This window comes from Oncorhynchus nerka, linkage group LG3 (genome assembly GCF_034236695.1).
Source record: "Oncorhynchus nerka isolate Pitt River linkage group LG3, Oner_Uvic_2.0, whole genome shotgun sequence".
Classification (NCBI taxonomy): domain Eukaryota; kingdom Metazoa; phylum Chordata; class Actinopteri; order Salmoniformes; family Salmonidae; genus Oncorhynchus; species Oncorhynchus nerka.
The window spans coordinates 64,758,646-64,781,679 of NC_088398.1; the positions used below are offsets into that span (position 1 = coordinate 64,758,646).

The 23,034-nt window shown below is 46.1% G+C and overlaps 1 protein-coding gene across 1 annotated transcript in view; it reads left to right on the forward strand.

The window, feature by feature from the left end:
• The window catches only part of LOC115115937 (immunoglobulin superfamily member 3-like), a 188,225-nt gene that overhangs the window by 122,053 nt on the left and 43,138 nt on the right, over positions 1 to 23,034 (forward strand). The window contains exons 7-8 of the mRNA XM_065005754.1: positions 12,541 to 12,948; positions 16,624 to 17,055. Of these exons, the coding sequence (XP_064861826.1) occupies positions 12,541 to 12,948; positions 16,624 to 17,055 (840 nt within the window). The remainder of the gene's footprint in view (positions 1 to 12,540; positions 12,949 to 16,623; positions 17,056 to 23,034) is intronic.

A 23,034-nucleotide genomic window follows, 5' to 3' on the forward strand; every position in this document is an offset into this window, starting at 1 on the left:
TTTCCCTCCTCTCTATCCCTCCTCTCTTTCCCTCCTCTCTATCCCTCCTCTCTATCCCTCCTCTCTATCCCTCCTCTCTATCCCTCACTCTCTTTCCCTCCTCTCTTTCCCTCCTCTCTATCCCTCCTCTCTATCCCTCCTCTCTATCCCTCCTCTCTATCCCTCACTCTCTTTCCCTCCCTCTCTTTCCCTCCTCTCTTTCCCTCCTCTCTATCCCTCCTCTCTATCCCTCCTCTCTATCCCTCCTCTCTTTCCCTCCTCTCTATCCCTCCTCTCTTTCCCTCCTCTCTATCCCTCCTCTCTTTCCCTCCTCTCTATCCCTCCTCTCTATCCCTCCTCTCTATCCCTCCTCTCTATCCCTCCTCTCTATCCCTCACTCTCTTTCCCTCCTCTCTTTCCCTCCTCTCTATCCCTCCTCTCTATCCCTCCTCTCTGTCCCTCCTCTCTATCCCTCCTCTCTTTCCCTCCTCTCTATCCCTCCTCTCTTTCCCTCCTCTCTATCCCTCCTCTCTTTCCCTCCTCTCTATCCCTCCTCTCTATCCCTCCTCTCTTTCCCTCCTCTCTATCCCTCCTCTCTTTCCCTCCTCTCTATCCCTCCTCTCTTTCCCTCCTCTCTATCCCTCCTCTCTATCCCTCCTCTCTTTCCCTCCTCTCTATCCCTCTCTCTATCCCTCCTCTCTTCCCTCCTCTCTATCCCTCCTCTCTTTCCCTCCTCTCTATCCCTCCTCTCTTCCCTCCTCTCTATCCCTCCTCTCTATCCCTCCTCTCTTTCCCTCCTCTCTATCCCTCCTCTCTTTCCCTCCTCTCTATCCCTCCTCTCTTTCCCTCCTCTCTATCCCTCCTCTCTATCCCTCCTCTCTATCCCTCACTCTCTTTCCCTCCTCTCTATCCCTCCTCTCTATCCCTCCTCTCTATCCCTCCTCTCTTTCCCTCCTCTCTATCCCTCCTCTCTATCCCTCCTCTCTTTCCCTCCTCTCTTTCCCTCCTCTCTATCCCTCCTCTCTATCCCTCCTCTCTTTCCCTCCTCTCTATCCCTCCTCTCTTTCCCTCCTCTCTATCCCTCCTCTCTATCCCTCCTCTCTTTCCCTCCTCTCTATCCCTCCTCTCTTTCCCTCCTCTCTATCCCTCCTCTCTATCCCTCCTCTCTATCCCTCCTCTCTTTCCCTCCTCTCTATCCCTCACTCTCTTTCCCTCCTCTCTATCCCTCCTCTCTATCCCTCCTCTCTATCCCTCCTCTCTATCCCTCACTCTTTCTTTCACTATAAGGGCTGGTCTTGAATCCTAAATCCAGCTGCTACCAGCATTAAAACACAATAACAACCCACCCCAACTCACCCTAAATAAATCAAATCAAATGTATTGGTCACATACACGTGTTTAGCAGATGTTATTGCAGGTGTAGCGAAATGTTTTTATTACATTTTTTGTAATACGGTAATAACACAAAAACATTCTGGGCTAATAATGTAAGAAGTAACACATAAAAAAAACCTGCAAAATTGCCTAGGGGCTAGAAGCACGGCTCAACTATCTATCGGCGCCATTTTTAGGAGTAGTTCACTATTTTTAGGAGTAGTTCACTATTTTACAACTTGTAAGATGGTTGCTCACCCTGAAAGTAGTCTATGGAGCAGGAGAAAATAATATGTAATCAAATCACATTTTATCGGTCACATACACATGTTTAAGGTGTTATTGCGGGTGTAGCGAAATGCTTCTATCGTTCAGTTTTCTTTAAACAGCCACTACAAACTTCAGCTAACTTTAGCCACCACAACCTAACAATCAATGGAAGTAATAGGGGCATGTGAGCATTTTTTTATGGCCAATTGACCTTTAAGGAACATCAAACCAAATATGGAGTTGATTTGAATTGATTTCAGGTGATTTGGACATATTTTTTGTAGACACACATTCTTCCATCACTTCAATGTGTTGTTAGCTTGTGGTAGCTAAGGTTAGCTGAAGTTTGTAGTGGCTGAACCATGGATTACAGTTTTATCTTGGCCCAAAGACTACTTTCAGGATGAGGGACCATCTAACATCAAGTTGTGAATAGTGAACTACTCCTTTAAGCAAGCACCCCCAACCTCATCCCACTCCCACCCAAAACTGTCCCCAAACAAAGCCCCTCTGGCCTCGACATGGCTCTAGTAAATCCCCTAATGGGACCTTTTGTTTCCCTAACAGAGGTTTAATGTTCTATATAAGCACTTTATGGAGTTTTTACAGTGTAATAACCATGATTACAGCAGGGAGGGAGGTCAAAATGTACCGGGCTGCAGGCAGCGAGAAGAGAGGTATGGGGTCAAGGTGACTCCCCTATACAGACAACACCCCCGACGCACCTACCTCTAGTTACCACCACTTGTATCTGGGCCAATTAGACAGTGGCCTCTGTGTGGCCCTGATTGGGGGGATGGGTGATGGGGGAGTATGGGTTAGAGAGGGGTGAGAGCGGGAGGGCAGGCAGAGGGAACAGAGAGCTGTAAACAGTGCTGACAAATCAGTCCTGATGGATGAGTTTACCTTGCAGGGGAGAGGGGTCCTGAAGCGCTGCTATGAATTACAAACACACACAGAGAAAGAGAGAGAAAGAGAGAGAGAGATGGGGGGGAGCGAGCGAGTGAGAGTGGGGCGGTAGACGGAAAGGAACGGAGATAGAGAGGGGATTAAAGGAGGGGGGAGGAAAAACACACAGTGAAAAGATAGAGGTGTAAGAGAAAAGAGAATAATGAAGTTCAGGAAGGGAGATGGGGGAGACAAGTTACAAGTGGGAGACATAAAAATAAAAAGGAGAAAAAAAGGCAGGTTTGAAGAGGAGAGAAGCTGCCCTCTGCCTGCTTAACCATGTGTGATGTTCACGCACATCCACATTGACACTTAGAGCTGAGAGACGGAGAGAATGTATAATGTATTTAACACTGAAAAAAGCTGGGTTGAAATCAAAAGACGGAGGGAGGAAGAGAAACGGATGGAGGCATTCCTTTTGTTCATATAAGTGTGAAAGGCTGCTTCATTCTGTATTCTCCCAAGAGCTTGTTAGGAGGGGCGGTTAACTCTGAGAAAACCTCTGACGGCAGAGAGAACGAAATGGAGAGAACGAGGGAGAGAGAGAAAGAGGGAGAGGGAAAGAAGCCTTCCCTGTGTCTCTGGAGACTAAGCCCATCACCCTGAGGGTTAAGGGGGTGTTTTGGCTGGGCAGCGCTCCACCAGGCTATGCCGTGTGTGAAAGAACTTGATGTGATGCGAGAAGGAGTGAGGGGCTTTTTAAAGCACAGAGGACGGACGGCTGAACACTTTTATCCTTCTATCCTGCACTTTCTTCTGAGGCGGAATCCCTCAGACGCTGAGCCGTGTGATCTCAGGGCGGCCCCGGGTGGACCGGGGGTAGATGCTGCATTACATTTGGTTTCAGAAGTGGGATCTGCTAACCCCCACGCATCAGTCCACTGGGGTCTGTGTGTGTCTGACATTCTCTCGCTCTCTGCTCAGGTGCCCCTAGGCTAAAGTAGAGTGATCATCTCCAGAGACACACATGCTGCTGTGTCATACATACAGTACCAGTCAAAAGTTTGGATACACCTACTCATAGTAACCAAAAAATTGTTAAACAAATCTAAATATATTTTTTATTCTTTAAAGTAGCCACCCTTTGCCTTGATGGCAGCTTTGCACACACTTGGCATTCTCTCAACCAGATTCACCTGGAATGCTTTTCCAACAGTCTTGAAGGAGTTCCCACATATGCTGAGCACTTGTTGGCTGCTTTTCCTTAAATCTGCGGTTCCACTCATCCCAAACCATCTGTTGGGTTGAGGCCAGGTCATCTGATGCAGCACTCCATTACTCTCCTTCTTGGTAAAATATCCCTTACACAGCCTGGATGTGTGTTGGGTCATTGTCCTGTTGTAAAGCAAATGATAGTCCCTCTAAGCACAATCCAGGTGGGATGGCATTTTGCTGCAGAATGCTGTGGTAGCCATGCTGGTTAAGTGTGCCTTGAATTCTAAATAAATCACAGACAGTGTCACCAGCAAAGCACCCCACACCATCACACCTCCTCCATGCTTCACGGTGGGAAATACACATGCGGAGATCATCTGTTCACCTATTCTGCGTCTCATAAAGACACAGCGGTTGGAACAAAAAATCTCAAATTTGGACTCATCAGACCAAAGGACACCAGTCTAATGTCCATTGCTCATGTTTCTTGGGCCAAGCAAGTCTCTTCTCATTATTGGTGTCCTTTAGTAATCGTTTCTTTGTAGCAATTTGACCATGAAGACCTGATTCACGCAGTCTCCTCTGAACAGTTGATGTTGAGATGTGTCTGTTACTTGAACTCTGTGAAGCATTTATTTGGGCTGCAATTTCTGAGGCTGGTACCGTATCGTCTGCAGAAGAGGTAACTCTGGGTCTTGCTTTCCTGTGGCGGTCCTCATGAGAGCCAGTTTCATCATAGCGATTGATGGTTTTTGCGACTGCACTTGAAGCAACTTTCAAAGTTGTTGAAATTTGACCTCCATGTCTTAAAGTAATGATAGACTGTCATTTCTCTTTTCTTATTTGAGCTGTTCTTTGCTATAATATGGACTTTGTCTTTTACCAAATAGGGTTATCTTCTGTATACCACCTCTACCTTGTCACAACACAACTGATAGGCTCAAACGCTTAAGAAGGAAGGAAATTCCACGAATGAACAAGGCTTACATGTTAATTGAAATGCATTCCAGGTGACTACCTCATGAAGCTGTTTGAGAGAATGCCAAGAGTGTGCAAAGCTGTCATCAAGGCAAGGGGTGGCTATTTGAAGAATCTCAAATATGAAATATATTTTGACACTTTATTGGTTACTGCATGATTCCATATGTGTTATTTCATAGTTTGGTGTCGTCACTATTATTATACAATGTAGAAAATAGTAAAAAATTAAGAAAAACCCTTGAATGAGTAGGTGTGTCCAAACTTTTGACTGGTACTGTATTTGCTGAACAAAAATATAAACGCAACATGCAACAATTTCAAAGATTTTACTGAGTTACAGTTCATATGAGGAAACAGTCCATTTAAATTAATTCATTAGGTCTTAATCTATGAATTTCACAATACTGTGCAGGGGCCCAGCCATGGGTGAGCCTGGGAAGGGCATAGGCCCACCCACTTGAGAGCCAGGCCCAGCCAATCACAATGAAATTTCCCCCACAAAAGGGCTTTATTACAGACAGAAATACTCCTCAGTTTCATCAGCTATCAGCTGGATGAATTTTCTTGGCAAAGGAGAAATGCTCACTAACAGGGATATAAACCAATTTGTGAAGAAAATTTGATGATTATATGCTTTTTGTGCATATGGAACATTTCTGGGATCTTTTATTTCAGATCATGAAACATGTGACCAACACTTTACATGTTGCGGTCATATTTTTGTTGAGTGTATATATACGTTTTACTGTCACACACAGTGGCAAGAAAAATTATGTGAACCCTGTGGAATTACCTGTATTTCTGCATGAATTGGTCATCAAATTTGATCTGATCTTCATCTAAGTCACAACAATAAACAAACAACATGCTTCAACTAATAACACACAAATTATTGTATTTTTCTTGTCAATATTGAATACATAATTTAAACATTCAGTGTAGGAAAAAGTACGTGAACCCCTAGGCTAATCCAAAAGCTAATTGGAGTCAGGAGTCAGCTAACCTGGAGTTCAATCTATTGAGACGAGATTGGTGTTGGTTAGAGCTGCCTTGCCCTATAAAAAACTCACAAAATCTGAGTTTGCTATTCACAAGAGCATTGCCTGATGTGAACCATGCCTCGAACAAAAGAGATCTCAGAAGACCTAAGATTAAGAAGATTAAGAATTGTTGACTTGACTTTCATAAAGCTGGAAAGGGTTACAAAAGTATCTCTAGAAGCCTTGATGTTCATCAATCCACAGTAAGTCCACAGTAAGACAAATTGTCTATAAATGGAGAAAGCTCAGCACTGTTGCTACTCTCCCTAGGAGTGGCCGTCCTCTGCGCAAGAGCACAGCGCAGAATGCTCAATGAGGTTAAGAAGAATCCTAGTGTCAGCTAAAGACTTACAGAAATCTCTGGAACATGCAAACATCTCTGTTGATGAGTCTACAATACGTAAAACACTAAACAAGAATGGTGTTCATGGGAGGGCAGCACAGAAGAAGCCACTGCTGTCCAAAAAAAAGCATTGCTGCACGTCTGAAGTTTGCAAAAGTGCACCTGGATGTTCCACAGTACTACTGGAAAAATATTCTGTGGACAGATGAAACTAAAAAGTTGAGGAACACACAACACTGTGTGGAAGAAAAAAAGGCACAGCACACCAACATCAAAAAATCATCCCAACTGTAAAGTATGGTGGAGGGAGCCGAATGTTAGGCTATCTGTCCGCCAATTGAAGCTCAACAGAAGTTGGATGACGCAACAGGACAACAACCCAAAACCCAAAACTAAATAAAAAACAGAATGGCTTCAACAGAAGAAAATATGCTTTCTGGAGTGGCCCAGTCAGATTCCTGACCTCAACCCGATTGAGATGCTGTGGCATGACCTTGAGCAGTTCACACCAGACATCCCAAGAATTTTGCTGAACTGAAACAGTTTTGTAAAGAGGAATAGTTCAAAATTCCTCCTGACCGTTGTGCAGGTCTGATCTGCAACTACAGAAAACATTTGGTTGAGGTTGTTGCTGCCAAAGGAGGGTCAACCAGTTATTAAATCCAAGGGATCACATACTTTTCCCACCCTGCACTGTGAATATTTACACGGTGTGTTAAATAAAGACATGGAAACGTATAATTGTTTGTGTGATATTAGTTTAAGCAGACTGTGTTTGTCTATTGTATTGACTTAGATGAAGATCCGATCAAATTTTATGACCAATTTATGCAGAAACCCAAGTAATTCTATAGGGTTTACATACTTTTCTTGCCTCTGTAGACTGAAGTGTAGTTGTTTTACAAACTAGGGTTAAATGCCATGCTCGTCGAGGCATCAACAGGGTATTCAAATGAGCAACCTTTTGGTTACTGGCACAATGGTCTAACCGCTGCGGACCCTGCCAGGTTACCTGCCATTCATACATACATACATACATATATACATACATACATACATACATACATACATACATACATACATACATACATACATACATACATACATACATACATACAGTGCTGTGAAAAAGTATTTTCCCCCTTTCTGATTGTCTGTATTATTCTATATTTTTGATACTGAATGTTATCAGATCTTCAACCAAAACCTAATATTAGATCAAGTGAGTTTACAAAAAAACAAAAAAATGTATACTTATTGAAGTTATGCAACACCCAGTTCCCCTGTGAGGAAAAAGTCATCCCCAAACCTTCACACTACCACCACCATGCTTGACTGTTGGTATGAGGTTCTTACTGTGAAATGCAGTGTTTGGTTTTCGCCAGACATAATGGGACCCATCTGGTCCAAAAAGTTGACTCAAGTTTTCAAAAATCACCTGGATGATCATCAAGAAAGGAATAATGTTCTATGGACAGGTGAGTCAATTGTATACCTTTTTGGACAAGATGGGTCCCATTATTCCTGACAAAAACCAAACACTAGATTCCACAGCAAGTACCTTATACCAACGGTCAAGCACTGTGGTGGTAGTGTGATGGTTTGGGGATGCTTTGCTGAGTCAGGATCTGGACGACTTGGCTTAACAGAAGGAACCATGAATTCTGCTCTGTATCAGAGAATTCTACAGGAGAATGTCAGGCCATCATCTGTGAGCTGAAGCACAGCTGGGTCATGCAGCAAGACAATGATCCAAAACACAAAATCAAGTCTACATGAAAATAGTTAAAAAGCAACACATTTTTAGTTTTGGAATGCCCTATTCTAAATCCAGACCTAATCCCAATTGAGATGTTGTAGCTGATTGAAAACAGTTCAGCGTGAAAGTGTACACCAAAATTCCTCCACGGCAAAGTGAGACTAATCAACAACTACAGGAAGCGTTTGGTTGGAGTCATTGCAGCTAAAGTTATTGAGAGTAGGGGGGCAATTACTTTTTCCCACAGGATAATTGGGTGTTACATAACTTTGTTTATTAAATAAATGAAATAAGTATGTAATTTGTTATTGTAACGTCAGGTTCCCTATATCTAATATTAGGTTTTGGTTGAAGATCTGATGACATTCTGTATAAAAAAATATGCAAAAGTAGAGACAATTTGAAAGGGGACAAATACTTTTTCACAGCACTGTACAGGCATAGGCTAGTCAGTATACTCCAGATGCCATACCGGTAGATACAATACTGCTCGTGTCTATGATTTTTTTAAATAAAAAAGCATGAGCTGGCGCACACCTCAAAAAGTTGGTAGAGGTGTAGACTAACGACGAGTAAACGGTATGCTATAAAAAATAGAGTTGCAAGCTCCTATCAGGTATGAAGGTAAGACCCAGAGGCAAACCACGTCGAATAAACAATAGTTTAATATTCCAACAGGGGCAGGCAATAGGGGCATCCATACCGGGCGGCAGGCAGAGGTCAGTAAACCAGAGGGGGGGAAAGGTATAGGTCGGCAAGCAGGGTCAGGCAGGAGGGCTCGGAGTCAGGACAGGCAAGGGTCAAAACCACGAGGGTGAGAAAAGAGAGACTGGAAAAAGCAGGAGCTGAGACACAAAACGCTGGCAAAACTAGCAACAGACAAACAGAGAACACAGGAATAAATACACAGGGGTTCATGGGGAAGATGGGTGACACCTGGAGGGGGGTGGAGACAATCACAAAGACAGGTGAAACAGATCAGAGTGTACAACCTCCCAGTAATTAATTGGGTAAACCACCAGCAAGCTCCCAGTAATTTATTGGGTAAACCACCAGCAAGGTCCCAGTAATTTATTGGGTAAACCACCAGCAAGCTCCCAGTAATTTATTGGTTAATCCACCAGCAAGCTCCCATTATTTTATTGGTTAAACCACCAGCAAGCTCCCAGTAATTTGTTGGTTAATCCACCAGCAAGCTCCCAGTAATTTATTGGGTAAACCACCAGCAAGCTCCCAGTAATTTGTTGGTTAAACCACCAGCAAGCTCCCAGTAATTTATTGGGTAAACCACCAGCAAGCTCCCAGTAATTTATTGGGTAAACCACCAGCAAGCTCCCAGTAATTTATTGGGTAAACCACCAGCAAGCTCCCAGTAATTTATTGGGTAAACCACCAGCAAGCTCCCAGTAATTTATTGGGTAAACCACCAGCAAGCTCCCAGTAATTTATTGGGTAAACCACCAGCAAGCTCCCAGTAATTTATTGGGTAAACCACCAGCAAGCTCCCAGTAATTTATTGGGTAAACCACCAGCAAGCTCCCAGTAATTTATTGGGTAAACCACCAGCAAGCTCCCAGTATTTTATTGGGTAAACCATCAGCAAGCTCCCAGTAATTTATTGGGTAAACCACCAGCAAGCTCCCAGTATTTTATTGGGTAAACCACCAGCAAGCTCCCAGTATTTTATTGGGTAAACCACCAGCAAACTCCCAGTATTTTATTGGGTAAACCACCAGCAATCTCCCAGTATTTTATTGGGTAAACCACCAGCAAGCTCCCGGTATTTTATTGGGTAAACCACCAGCAAGCTCCCGGTATTTTATTGGGTAAACCACCAGCAAGCTCCCGGTATTTTATTGGGTAAACCACCAGCAAGCTCCCGGTATTTTATTGGGTAAACCACCAGCATGCTCCCAGTAATTTATTGGGTAAACCACCAGCAAGCTCCCGGTATTTTATTGGGTTAACCACCAGCAAGCTCCCAGTAATTTATTGGGTAAACCACCAGCAAGCTCCCAGTATTTTATTGGGTAAACCACCAGCAAGCTCCCAGTAATTTATTGGGTAAACCACCAGCAAGCTCCCAGTAATTTACATTTACATTACATTTAAGTCATTTAGCAGACGCTCTTATCCAGAGCGACTTACAAATTGGTGCTTTCACCTTATGACATCCAGTGGAACAGCCACTTTACAATAGTGCATCTAGGTCTTTTAAGGGGGGGGAAAGGATTACTTTATCCTATCCTAGGTATTCCTTAAAGAGGTGGGGTTTCAGGTGTCTCCGGAAGGTGGTGATTGACTCCGCTGTCCTGGCGTCGTGAGGGAGTTTGTTCCACCATAGGGGGGCCAGAGCAGCGAACAGTTTTGACTGGGCTGAGCGGGAACTGTACTTCCTCAGTGGTAGGGTGGCGAGCAGGCCAGAGGTGGATGAACGCAGTGCCCTTGTTTGGGTGTAGGGCCTGATCAGAGCCTGGAGGTAGTGAGGTGCCGTTCCCCTCACAGCTCCGTAGGCAAGCACCATGGTCTTGTAGCGGATGCGAGCTTCAACTGGAAGCCAGTGGAGAGAGCGGAGGAGCGGGGTGACGTGAGAGAACTTGGGAAGGTTGAACACCAGACGGGCTGCGGCGTTCTGGATGAGTTGTAGGAGTTTAATGGCACAGGCAGGGAGCCCAGCCAGCAGCGAGTTGCAGTAATCCAGACGGGAGATGACAAGTGCCTGGATTAGGACCTGCGCCGCTTCCTGTGTGAGGCAGGGTCGTACTCTGCGGATGTTGTAGAGCATGAACCTACAGGAACGGGCCACCGCCTTGATGTTATTTGAGAACGACAGGGTGTTGTCCAGGATCACGCCAAGGTTCTTAGCGCTCTGGGACGAGGACACAATGGAGTTGTCAACCGTGATGGCGAGATCATGGAACGGGCAGTCCTTCCCCGGGAGGAAGAGCAGCTCCGTCTTGCCGAGGTTCAGCTTGAGGTGATGATCCGTCATCCACACTGATATGTCTGCCAGACATGCAGAGATGCGATTCGCCACCTGGTCGTCAGAAGGGGGAAAGGAGAAGATTAATTGTGTGTCGTCTGCATAGCAATGATAGGAGAGACCATGTGAGGTTATGACAGAGCCAAGTGACTTGGTGTATAGCGAGAATAGGAGAGGGCCTAGAACAGAGCCCTGGGGACACCAGTGGTGAGAGCACGTGGTGAGGAGACGGTTCTCGCCACGCCACCTGGTAGGAGCGACCTGTCAGGTAGGACGCAATCAAGCGTGGGCCGCGCCGGAGATGCCCAACTCGGAGAGGGTGGAGAGGAGGATCTGATGGTTCACAGTATCGAAGGCAGCCGATAGGTCTAGAAGGATGAGAGCAGAGGAGAGAGAGTTAGCTTTAGCAGTGCGGAGCGCCTCCGTGATACAGAGAAGAGCAGTCTCAGTTGAATGACTAGTCTTGAAACCTGACTGATTTGGATCAAGAAGGTCATTCTGAGAGAGATAGCGGGAGAGCTGGCCAAGGACGGCACGTTCAAGAGTTTTGGAGAGAAAAGAAAGAAGGGATACTGGTCTGTAGTTGTTGACATCGGAGGGATCGAGTGTAGGTTTTTTCAGAAGGGGTGCAACTCTCGCTCTCTTGAAGACGGGAGGGACGTAGCCAGCGGTCAGGGATGAGTTGATGAGCGAGGTGAGGTAAGGGAGAAGGTCACCGGAGATGGTCTGGAGAAGAGAGGAGGGGATAGGGTCAAGCGGGCAGGTTGTTGGGCGGCCGGCCGTCACAAGACGCGAGATGTCATCTGGAGAGAGAGGGAGAAAGAGGTCAGAGCACAGGGTAGGGCAGTGTGAGCAGAACCAGCGGTGTCGTTTGACTTAGCAAACGAGGATCGGATGTCGTCGACCTTCTTTTCAAAATGGTTGACGAAGTCATCTGCAGAGAGGGAGGAGGGGGGGGGAGGGGGAGGAGGATTCAAGAGGGAGGAGAAGGTGGCAAAGAGCTTCCTAGGGTTAGAGGCAGATGCTTGGAATTTAGAGTGGTAGAAAGTGGCTTTAGCAGCAGAGACAGAGGAGGAAAATGTAGAGAGGAGGGAGTGAAAGGATGCCAGGTCTGCAGGGAGGCGAGTTTTCCTCCATTTCCGCTCGGCTGCCCGGAGCCCTGTTCTTTATTGGGTAAACCACCAGAAAGCTCCCAGTAATTTATTGGGTAAACCACCAGCAAGCTCCCAGTAATTTATTGGGTTAACCACCAGTGTTTCAGCATCACTGTGCCCATCTTCTATGAATTTTTCAAAATAAGAGGCCTGGGTCTATTATTTCATTTTTTTATTCAACATTTTATTTCTGAGGTTTGGATCAATTTAGACTGATTTGTTTATTTTTTCTCTCTCACTTCCTATTCCTCCACTCTCCCCCTCATTCTCTCATTCTCACTCCCTATTCCTCCACTCTCCTCCCTCCCTCTCTCATTCTCACTCCCTATTCCTCCACTCTCCTCCCTCCCACTCCCTATTCCTCCACTCTCCCCCTCACTCTCTCATTCTCACTCCCTATTCCTCCACTCTCCCCCTCTCTCTCATTCTCACTCCCTATTCCTCCACTCTCCCCCTCACTCTCTCATTCTCACTCCCTATTCCTCCACTCCCCTCCCTCCCTCCCTCTCTCTGAATTATCTATCTCTTCTCCCACTCCTCTCTCCCTCCACCAGAGAGTAACGTCACAGTGTCTTTGTCCAGTAACTCGTCGGAGGTCCAGGAGGGGGACGTGGTCCAGCTGACCTGCTCCATCCACTCCACCACGGGTCCTCTCTCTGTGGCCTGGCAGTGGAGTGAGAATCAGGGCTCCACCCCTCCCCAGAACCTGGCCTCTGTAGACCGCGACGGGACTGTCCGACCAGGCCCTGGGTACCGTGAGCGCTCCAGCTACGGGGAGATCCGTGTGGAGAGGGTACAGGAGGACATTTATACCCTGTCCCTCTACAACGCCCTGCCTGGGGACGAAGGGGTGTTCCGGTGCACGGCCACAGAGTGGGTGGAGGCCGGGACAGAGTCCGAGCAGAGTTGGGAGAAGATAGGGGAGAAGTCAGCTACTAAGGCCATCACTGTTAAGACCGTGGGTGAGTGTGTAGCATGGCGTCGTGACTCAGGAAGATACAAACACATATACCCACACACACCATCACTGTCACAACATTATGCAAGGTACCCTCACACAGAGTACAGTATATACACACACACACACGTCAAGGTAATTTTGTCATGACAAGTTGTAAGCTTTTGCAACAGGCGAACATACCCTCATACACACGAGCATAGCTGTGAAGAAAATTCTTTAGCTTTTCCCTGGAACGAGTACACACACACACGTCAGGCCATCAGTGTGTAGACAATTGGTAAGCGTGTGCAGAGGGATGTCAGGAACACACAGAGAACAGTTTATGCTGTAAGAGATTGTGATGACTAGCTCATTTAGGGTCTGAAAAACAAAGCATGCTTTATTCATGTAGGTATGAATATCCCCCCAAGGGGTATGTGCCACTACAACACATACACGCACACACACACACACAAACATACACACACCATGCTGATTTCAAATGTAGTTTAACTTTTTTATGATATTATGCTCAATGGACACCAAACACACAATCTTGACTTGAGACACACATTCCACTACTTGCGTACACACAGATTAGCCAGAATGATTATAATGTAAATGCAACTGTAAATGTGTTTAGTAGTGGGCAGGCTTTTCTCTGTCAGTGCTGAGTTAAGCTGAACATCCCTGGTACAGGCTGACTGAGCGCACTGGAGCGAAGCACTGACTGAGGCACTGGGGAGCCAAGGGCTCAGCACACACACAGCAAAGGGATTAGTCCCTGCAGCAGAACTTTGTGGTTCCGTAGAGGGAGAGACATCATGTCAGCTTTTTAACTGGTCATTTGTTGTGTTTTAGCAACTGATGAATTATGTAGACTATGTAGATCTTGGGGTTTGTTATCGTTCCGACACGTTTATTTTCATTTGTGTGTGTGTGCGTGTGCGATCATGCCTGTTTGTGTGTGCTAGGGATGGGCATTTTAAATAATTTCAGTATTCTTATAATATAATGATATCTGGATAGTCGAAATACATGTGTTTTTACAGAAAAACACATCTTTTTAAAAACTTCAATGGAGACTTGCTTTCGCAGCTCGAGCACTGAGGTATAATAAGAACTGGAAACTGCGTCCAAGATGTCTGACCATTGTTTTTAAGGTTATCTACTCACAGTCGCATATGCCGATTCATGGACCGTCTACATCCGGATTGCTTCCGGTTTATACAGACCAACATCATTTGTGCTCGAGTGAGCAGCGACGACGTCATCCAAAAACATGGCTGACATTGGATATGAAGTGTTAAGTGTTGAGTGATGGGAAAAATTGATGTTTTGTCCACAAAAGTGATGACTAAAGTGTCTTATTAGGAATTTTCTAATCTGACTTGTCTATGGAAATATTTTTTTCTGGGCCGGGTGTCAGTTAAACTGCAGTACCGAAGCAAAACTATAGGAGCAGTCGAAACCGTGCTTCTAGACTGGAACCCTGGCCCCTTGCTCGAGAGAGTCGGGGTGATGGGTGAGATGTGTGTGGCAGAGAGGGAGATGGGCCCCCTTCCCCGCAGGAGGCCTTTTGGTTGGCCGTCATTGTAAATAATCATTTGTTCCTAACTGACTTGCCTAGTTAAATAAATGTTAAATAAAGGTTAAGTAAAACATATAGCCAGCTCAGCTAGCCGGCTAGCTATCTAATGTAGCAAGGCTAATTGACGCTATTCTGCTGCACTCTACGTCTAAATCAACACCATTCATATGAAACAACAGCCTACCTGTTGATTGATCATTGTAGCTTACTCCTTCGCATTTAACTAACCTAATTCCGTAATTTTAATTCCAGAAATCTACCACTTCACTTGCTAGACATGGAGCCTCTGACTGTGGTGCTGTTTTAATTGACCGACAATAACAACAAGCTACATGTGTGAAACGTGTGTAGGCTACCTGTCTTTTTTATGGGCTGCACTCTTCTCAAAAAATAAATACTGTCCCAAGTAATCGAATACTAATATCTGTTCAGATCTTCAAATAATCATCCCCATCCCTAGCGTGTACATGTGTCTTCAAGATGATCCTCCATCTGGCCTTCCATTCCCCTTTATCCCAATGCGTCTTCTTCCACTGGGGCTGTCTGCCCTGTGGGGATTAGTGATAGTGTGCTCTGAGTGTTGACAGGGAGCTGATTTCATCTGTAGCCTGGTAAACTGCGAGTCGTAGTGGGAGGACCACATAACATGTCATCGTGTGACTCCAAGTTTACTTCGATATGATGGTTATTATATCAATATTTGTACATAAGCATTTCCACTGACATTTCTTGCATAATTCATTTTACAGACACAAAAAGATCCCACCTCGTCTAGCGTATTTTATTTTGTCGACATTTGGAATGAAGGATATTACAGCAGGATACCTGATGGTGGACCGAAGAACCAGGGAACCTCTCCCACCTTTTTCTCTTCTCTCTAAGTGGTGTGGTGTAGGTGTATGTTGACCCTATTATCTGAACCAGGGTGACTGTTGTTATCTTAATGAGGAAAGTTTGGATTGGCTAGAGAAGCAAGCAGATCGAACATCAGCTCTTAGAGAAAATCTCTCCCTGGAGCCTTTCCTGGTGGTGCATCACCAATGGTTTTCAGCTCTGCTCTTACACATGTACACACACACTCCCTTTGCTGGGCAAATGGCTGTCTGTGGCCGCCCCGGGGAGTCATGAGAAATCGATCTCTGCTCTGTCATCACAGGCTCTGGAACTATGCCCCTGTGCACCCTGGGTAAGTGTTGTCAGTGTTAATCTCAGCAGGTGAATCCTTCACCCACCCACCCACCGACCTGTGCCCACCGTGAGAGAGGGGGGATCTGTGTGTTAGCATTAACCCTATAAATGCAGTACATCTTCTACAAACACACATTTATACAACCTCTCCATAATGTTGTGTTTCAGAGGACAGTGAATGGATTCTAACGGCTAACTTGTTGATCAAAGGCAAGTTACTCAACTCTCCCTGAATGCAACTCAGTCTTGCAATCCCTTCTCCTTCACTCCCCCTTTGTCCGTGTATTAAAGTAGAGGGTTTCTCCATCACAGTCTGTCACCACCATGGCCTCTGTTATGCTGCCTGGCCTGCCACACTGCTTACCTCTTCAATCCTTTCACGTGTACATCAAGTGGGTGGCAGGTAGCCTATCGGTTAAGCGCATTGGGCCAGTAACCAAAAGGTTCCTTGTTCAAATTCCAGAACCGACTAGGTGAATTATCTGTCAACGTGCCCTTGAGTAAGGCACTTAACCCAATTGCTGTTTTAAATTACTAAAATGTTTTTTTGTTTTTTTAAATAGTAAAGTGCTTAGGGAATGAGAGTTAAGGAATAGGAGTTAGGGAATAGGAAAGGGACTCCCGAGTGGGACAGTGGTCTAAGACGTTGCATATTGGTGCAAGAGGCTTCACTGCAGTACCTGGTTTGAATCCAGGCTGCATCACATCTGGCTGTGATTGGGAGTCCCATAGGGCGGCGCACAATTGGCCCAGCGTCGCCTGGGTTTTGATGGGATCGGCAGTCTTTTATAAATAAGAATTTGTTATTAACTGACTTGCCTAGTTAAATAAAGGTTAAATTAAAAAAATAGCAGCTAGGGGTCAGTTTGGATTTACCCTTACTCCCCAACAGTAATGCATTTCTTCCTGTTTTCCCAGAATCCTCCTTTGTGGTCTCTGCGTCGTCGCGGACGCCCAGCGTGACATTTGGCGACTCGTTTGACCTCCAGTGCCTGGTGAAGCCCCGCCATAACCCTCGTGTGCCTGCCTCTGTCACCTGGCGCTTCATGCCCGCCAGTTCGGGCTCTTCTGGGGAGGTTGGCACAGCAGGCATGTTCCGAGACCTGGTGACGTTTACCCGCGAGGGCACGCTGCAGTGGGGCGAGCAGCTGCTGGGCCTGGGCACCCGCACCACCGTGGACCGTTCCCATTCCAACACCAACTTCAGATTGTCTGTGACGCGCGCTGGGCGCAAGGAGGCGGGGACGTATCAGTGCTCTGCCCTCCTGTGGAGGAGGAACTACGACAACACCTGGAGCAAAGTGGCCAACAGGACGTCCAACCTGCTGGGGATCAGCGTGTTACAGCCAGGTGGGACACACACACACCTGGAGCCATGTGGCCAAACAAACACACTTCTAACCTTCTGGGCATCAATTAACACACAAAACAGGGAGAAACACAGAGAATGACTGCGGTAGTCCTGAGGTCAGGCAATGTTTAGAGGTGAACATATGCTGCAACAGGGGGTTTTCCTCGCTGCCTCCCTGCCCTGCTGTGTTCTGGCTGAGCCGTGTTCAGTCTGAGGAGTGTGTTCTGGATGAGCAGTGTTTGTTCTGCCCATTAGGTCTGTGTTGCCTAGGATATATGGGCATTAGAATCTCTCTCTCTGCTCTAATTGCTCTCACTCTCTGGTTTACAGACTGTGTGTGTGTAGCGTAGCACTGGGCTAGGGCGGAACCTCCTAATGGAGCAGAGTAGAGTAACGATGGATCGTTAATATCCCCCACTAGAGAGAGTGATTAGAGAGACAAAGAAAATGGGTGGGGACTGAGATAGAACAAAGGAGATGGAAGACATAGAGCTATGTTCTTGAACTCTTTCCCTCATCAACAATTCACTAACTATACCCCCAGTGGCCTCACACACTGTTGTACTAATAGGCCTTTACACACACACACACACACACACACACACACACACACACACACACACACACACACACACACACACACACTGAACAACACACTGATAATGTTGAGGCAGAGTTTGTGTGGTGAGGAAGTTAATGTCAGTGCCTGTGTTGGCTTCCCAGGCTGTTTATGTATTCTCTCTGTGAGGAAACTGAAGTCATTCAGACTTGCACTCTGACCTTGCTGTCACTCTGAGCTGAGGAGTGTTTGTGCACTTCCTCATTATAGTGTGTGCATGCCCTGGGATGCTCTCTGTTTTCAAACACACACACACACACACACACACACACACACACACACACACACACACACACACACACCCCTTTCACCGTGGACCTGGGGTGTTTCTTTCATGCTGCCTGTGAAGCCAGTAGTGGGTTCCATCACTTTACTATCACTGAGACTGGCTGTGTGGGGTTCCATCACTTTACTATCACTGAGACTGGCTGTGTGGGGTTCCATCACTTTACTATCACTGAGACTGGCTGTGTGGGGTTCCATCACTTTACTATCACTGAGACTGGCTGTGCAGAGTTCCATCACATTACTATCACTGAGACTGGCTGTGTGGGGTTCTACCACTACTATCACTGAGACTGGCTGTGTGGGGTTCCATCACTTTACTATCACTGAGACTGGCTATGTGGGGTTCTACCACTACTATCACTGAGACTGGCTGTGTGGGGTTCCATCACTTTACTATCACTGAGACTGGCTGTGTGCTGTTCCATCACTTTACTATCACTGAGACTGACTGTGTGGGGTTCCATCACTTTACTATCACTGAGACTGCTGTGTGGGGTTCCATCACTTTACTATCACTGAGACTGGCTGTGTGGGGCTCCATCACTTTACTATCACTGAGACTGGCTGTGTGGGGTTCCATCACTTTACTATCACTGAGACTGGCTGTGTGGGGTTCCAGCACTTTACAATCACTGAGACTGGCTGTGTGGGGTTCCATCACTTTACTATCACTGAGACTGGCTGTGTGGGGTTCCAGCACTTTACTATCACTGAGACTGGCTGTGCGGGGTTCCATCACTTTACTATCACTGAGACTGGCTGTGTGGGGTTCTACCACTGAGACTGGCTGTGTGGGGTTCCATCACTTTACTATCACTGAGACTGGCTGTGTGGGGTTCCAGCACTTTACTATCACTGAGACTGGCTGTGTGGGGTTCCATCACTTTACTATACATTTACATTTAAGTCATTTAGCAGACGCTCTTATACTATCACTGAGACTGGCTGTGTGGGGTTCTACCACTGAGACTGGCTGTGTGGGGTTCTACCACTACTATCACTGAGACTGGCTGTGTGGGGTTCTACCACTACTATCTACCACTACTAGAATGGCTCACTCCCTCACACACTTTCACTCACACACACAGCAGCACAGGGACACAGACAGTGTTCTGCTCAACTGGCTGGCTGGCTCTCTGGCCTCAGCCACTCCAGCTGAAGAAACACTCACCAGACCATTCAGGAGTGATTTGGCAATCGACTTATCATTCTGAACGCTTGTTTAGTTTCCCTGATGTGCACTTTACTTTGTTTACCGCTAGTGAAGGGAACCAACGACACACACGCACACACAGACACACACACACACATTTTGAGTGCTGTACAGTACAATAGAGAAAACCATGGAGCTATCTTCTCTAGCTCCGCACTAACTCCATGATGACGTGATCATTTACCTTGGCAAAGCTATCAGTTACTGTGATGGTATGATAATTTACCTTGGTAAAACTATCAGTTACAGTGATGATATGATCATTTACCTTGGTAAAACTATCAGTTACAGTGATGACGTGATCATTTACCTTGGTAAAACTATCAGTTACAATGATGATATGATAATTTACCTTGGTAAAACTATCAGTTACAGTGATGATATGATCATTTACCTTGGTAAAACTATCAGTTACAGTGATGATATGATCATTTACCTTGGTAAAACTATCAGTTACCGTGATGATATGATCATTTACCTTGGTAAAGCTATCAGTTACCGTGATGATATGATCATTTACCTTGGTAAAGCTATCAGTTACCGTGATGATATGATCATTTACCTTGGTAAAGCTATCAGTTACCGTGATGATATGATCATTTACCTTGGTAAAGCTATCAGTTACAGTGATGATATGATCATTTACCTTGGTAAAGCTATCAGTTACCGTGATGATATGATCATTTACCTTGGTAAAGCAATCAGTTACCGTGATGATATGATCATTTACCTTGGTAAAGCTATCAGTTACCGTGATGATATGATCATTTACCTTGGTAAAGCTATCAGTTACCGTGATGATATGATCATTTACCTTGGTAAAGCTATCAGTTACCGTGATGATATGATCATTTACCTTGGTAAAGCTATCAGTTACAGTGATGATATGATCATTTACCTTGGTAAAACTATCAGTTACAGTGATGATATGATCATTTACCTTGGTAAAACTATCAGTTACCGTGATGATATGGTCATTTACCTTGACAATGTCATGAGTTACCATGGTGAAGTGATCAGTTACGATGGGGAGTGTTTAACGGGAGTGTTTAATTGGCTGTGAGGTGGACTAATCCAGCTCCCCTATTGGCTCCTCCATATTCCGTATTCCATCCTTTATTTGTATTGTTTCAGTCAAATTCTGTTTTCCTCCTTAACTAGTCCTGACATGCACAGACACGTGGACACACATAGACACACTTACACGTCACAGGCCCCCGTTTAGAGCTGTGATTCATCTGTCAGAATGTAGGCCGTCCCTGTTTTCCCCTCTCTGTTTTCCTAAATGTTAACCACTCCTAGCTAAATGAGTGGCTGGCATTTGCCATTTCCACTTTCTCTCTCAAAGAAGCAGAAACGAGCGGAACAGGAGAGCTGGAGTAATGACGTGTGAGAGCATCACACAGCATCTGACCTAATACATTATTAAGAAAGTTTAAATCATGCTTCCAGATGTGCCTGTACACCGACTCACTGGCCTGCTCAATATTTTTTATTTTTTTATTTCACCTTTATTTAACCAGGTAGGCAAGTTGAGAACAAGTTCTCATTTACAATTGCGACCTGGCCAAGATAAAGCAAAGCAGTTCGACAGATACAACGACACAGAGTTACACATGGAGTAAAACAAACATACAGTCAATAATACAGTATAAACAAGTCTATATACAATGTGAGCAAATGAGGTGAGAAGGGAGGTAAAGGCAAAAAAGGCCATGGTGGCAAAGTAAATACAATATAGCAAGTAAAACACTGGAATGGTAGTTTTACAATGGAAGAATGTGCAAAGTAGAAATAAAAATAATGGGGTGCAAAGGAGCAAAATAAATAAATTAATTAAATACAGTTGGGAAAGAGGTAGTTGTTTGGGCTAAATTATAGGTGGGCTATGTACAGGTGCAGTAATCTGTAAGATGCTCTGACAGTTGGTGCTTAAAGCTAGTGAGGGAGATAAGTGTTTCCAGTTTCAGAGATTTTTGTAGTTCGTTCCAGTCATTGGCAGCAGAGAACTGGAAGGAGAGGCGGCCAAAGAAAGAATTGGTTTTGGGGGTGACTAGAGAGATATACCTGCTGGAGCTTGTGCTACAGATTTACATTACATTTAAGTCATTTAGCAGACGCTCTTATCCAGAGCGACTTACAAATTGGTGCTTTCACCTTATGACATCCAGTGGAACAGCCACTTTACAATAGTGCATCTAAGTCTTTTAAGGGGGGGGGGGGGGTGAGAAGGATTACTTTATTACTTTTTTAGGTATTCCTTAAAGAGGTGGGGTTTCAGGTGTCTCCGGAAGGTGGTGATTGACTCCGCTGTCCTGGCGTCGTGGGGGAGTTTGTTCCACCATTGGGGGGCCAGAGCAGCGAACAGTTTTGACTGGGCTGAGCGGGAACTGTACTTCCTCAGTGGTAGGGAGGCGAGCAGGCCAGAGGTGGATGAACGCAGTGCCCTTGTTTGGGTGTAGGGCCTGATCAGAGCCTGGAGGTACTGAGGTGCCGTTCCCCTCACAGCTCCGTAGGCAAGCACCATGGTCTTGTAGCGGATGCGAGCTTCAACTGGAAGCCAGTGGAGAGAGCGGAGGAGCGGGGTGACGTGAGAGAACTTGGGAAGGTTGAACACCAGACGGGCTGCGGCGTTCTGGATGAGTTGTAGGGGTTTAATGGCACAGGCAGGGAGCCCAGCCAACAGCGAGTTGCAGTAATCCAGACGGGAGATGACAAGTGCCTGGATTAGGACCTGCGCCGCTTCCTGTGTGAGGCAGGGTCATACTCTGCGGATGTTGTAGAGCATGAACCTACAGGAACGGGCCACCGCCTTGATGTTAGTTGAGAACGACAGGGTGTTGTCCAGGATCACGCCAAGGTTCTTAGCGCTCTGGGAGGAGGACACGATGGAGTTGTCAACCGTGATGGCGAGATCATGGAACGGGCAGTCCTTCCCCGGGAGGAAGAGCAGCTCCGTCTTGCCGAGGTTCAGCTTGAGGTGGTGATCCGTCATCCACACTGATATGTCTGCCAGACATGCAGAGATGCGATTCGCCACCTGGTCATCAGAGGGGGAAAGGAGAAGATTAATTGTGTGTCGTCTGCATAGCAATGATAGGAGAGACCATGTGAGGTTATGACAGAGCCAAGTGACTTGGTGTATAGCGAGAATAGGAGAGGGCCTAGAACAGAGCCCTGGGGACACCAGTGGTGAGAGCGCGTGGTGAGGAGACAGATTCTCACCACGCCACCTGGTAGGAGCGACCTGTCAGGTAGGACGCAATCCAAGCATGGGCCGCGCCGGAGATGCCCAACTCGGAGAGGGTGGAGAGGAGGATCTGATGGTTCACAGTATCGAAGGCAGCCGATAGGTCTAGAAGGATGAGAGCAGAGGAGAGAGAGTTAGCTTTAGCAGTGCGGAGTGCCTCCGTGATACAGAGAAGAGCAGTCTCAGTTGAATGACTAGTCTTGAAACCTGACTGATTTGGATCAAGAAGGTCATTCTGAGAGAGATAGCGGGAGAGCTGGCCAAGGACGGCACGTTCAAGAGTTTTGGAGAGAAAAGAAAGAAGGGATACTGGTCTGTAGTTGTTGACATCGGAGGGATCGAGTGTAGGTTTTTCAGAAGGGGTGCAACTCTCGCTCTCTTGAAGACGGGAGGGACGTAGCCAGCGGTCAGGGATGAGTTGATGAGCGAGGTGAGGTAAGGGAGAAGGTCACCGGAAATGGTCTGGAGAAGTGAGGAGGGGATAGGGTCAAGCGGGCAGGTTGTTGGGCGGCCGGCCGTCACAAGACGCGAGATGTCATCTGGAGAGAGAGGGGAGAAAGAGGTCAGAGCACAGGGTAGGGCAGTGTGAGCAGAACCAGCGGTGTCGT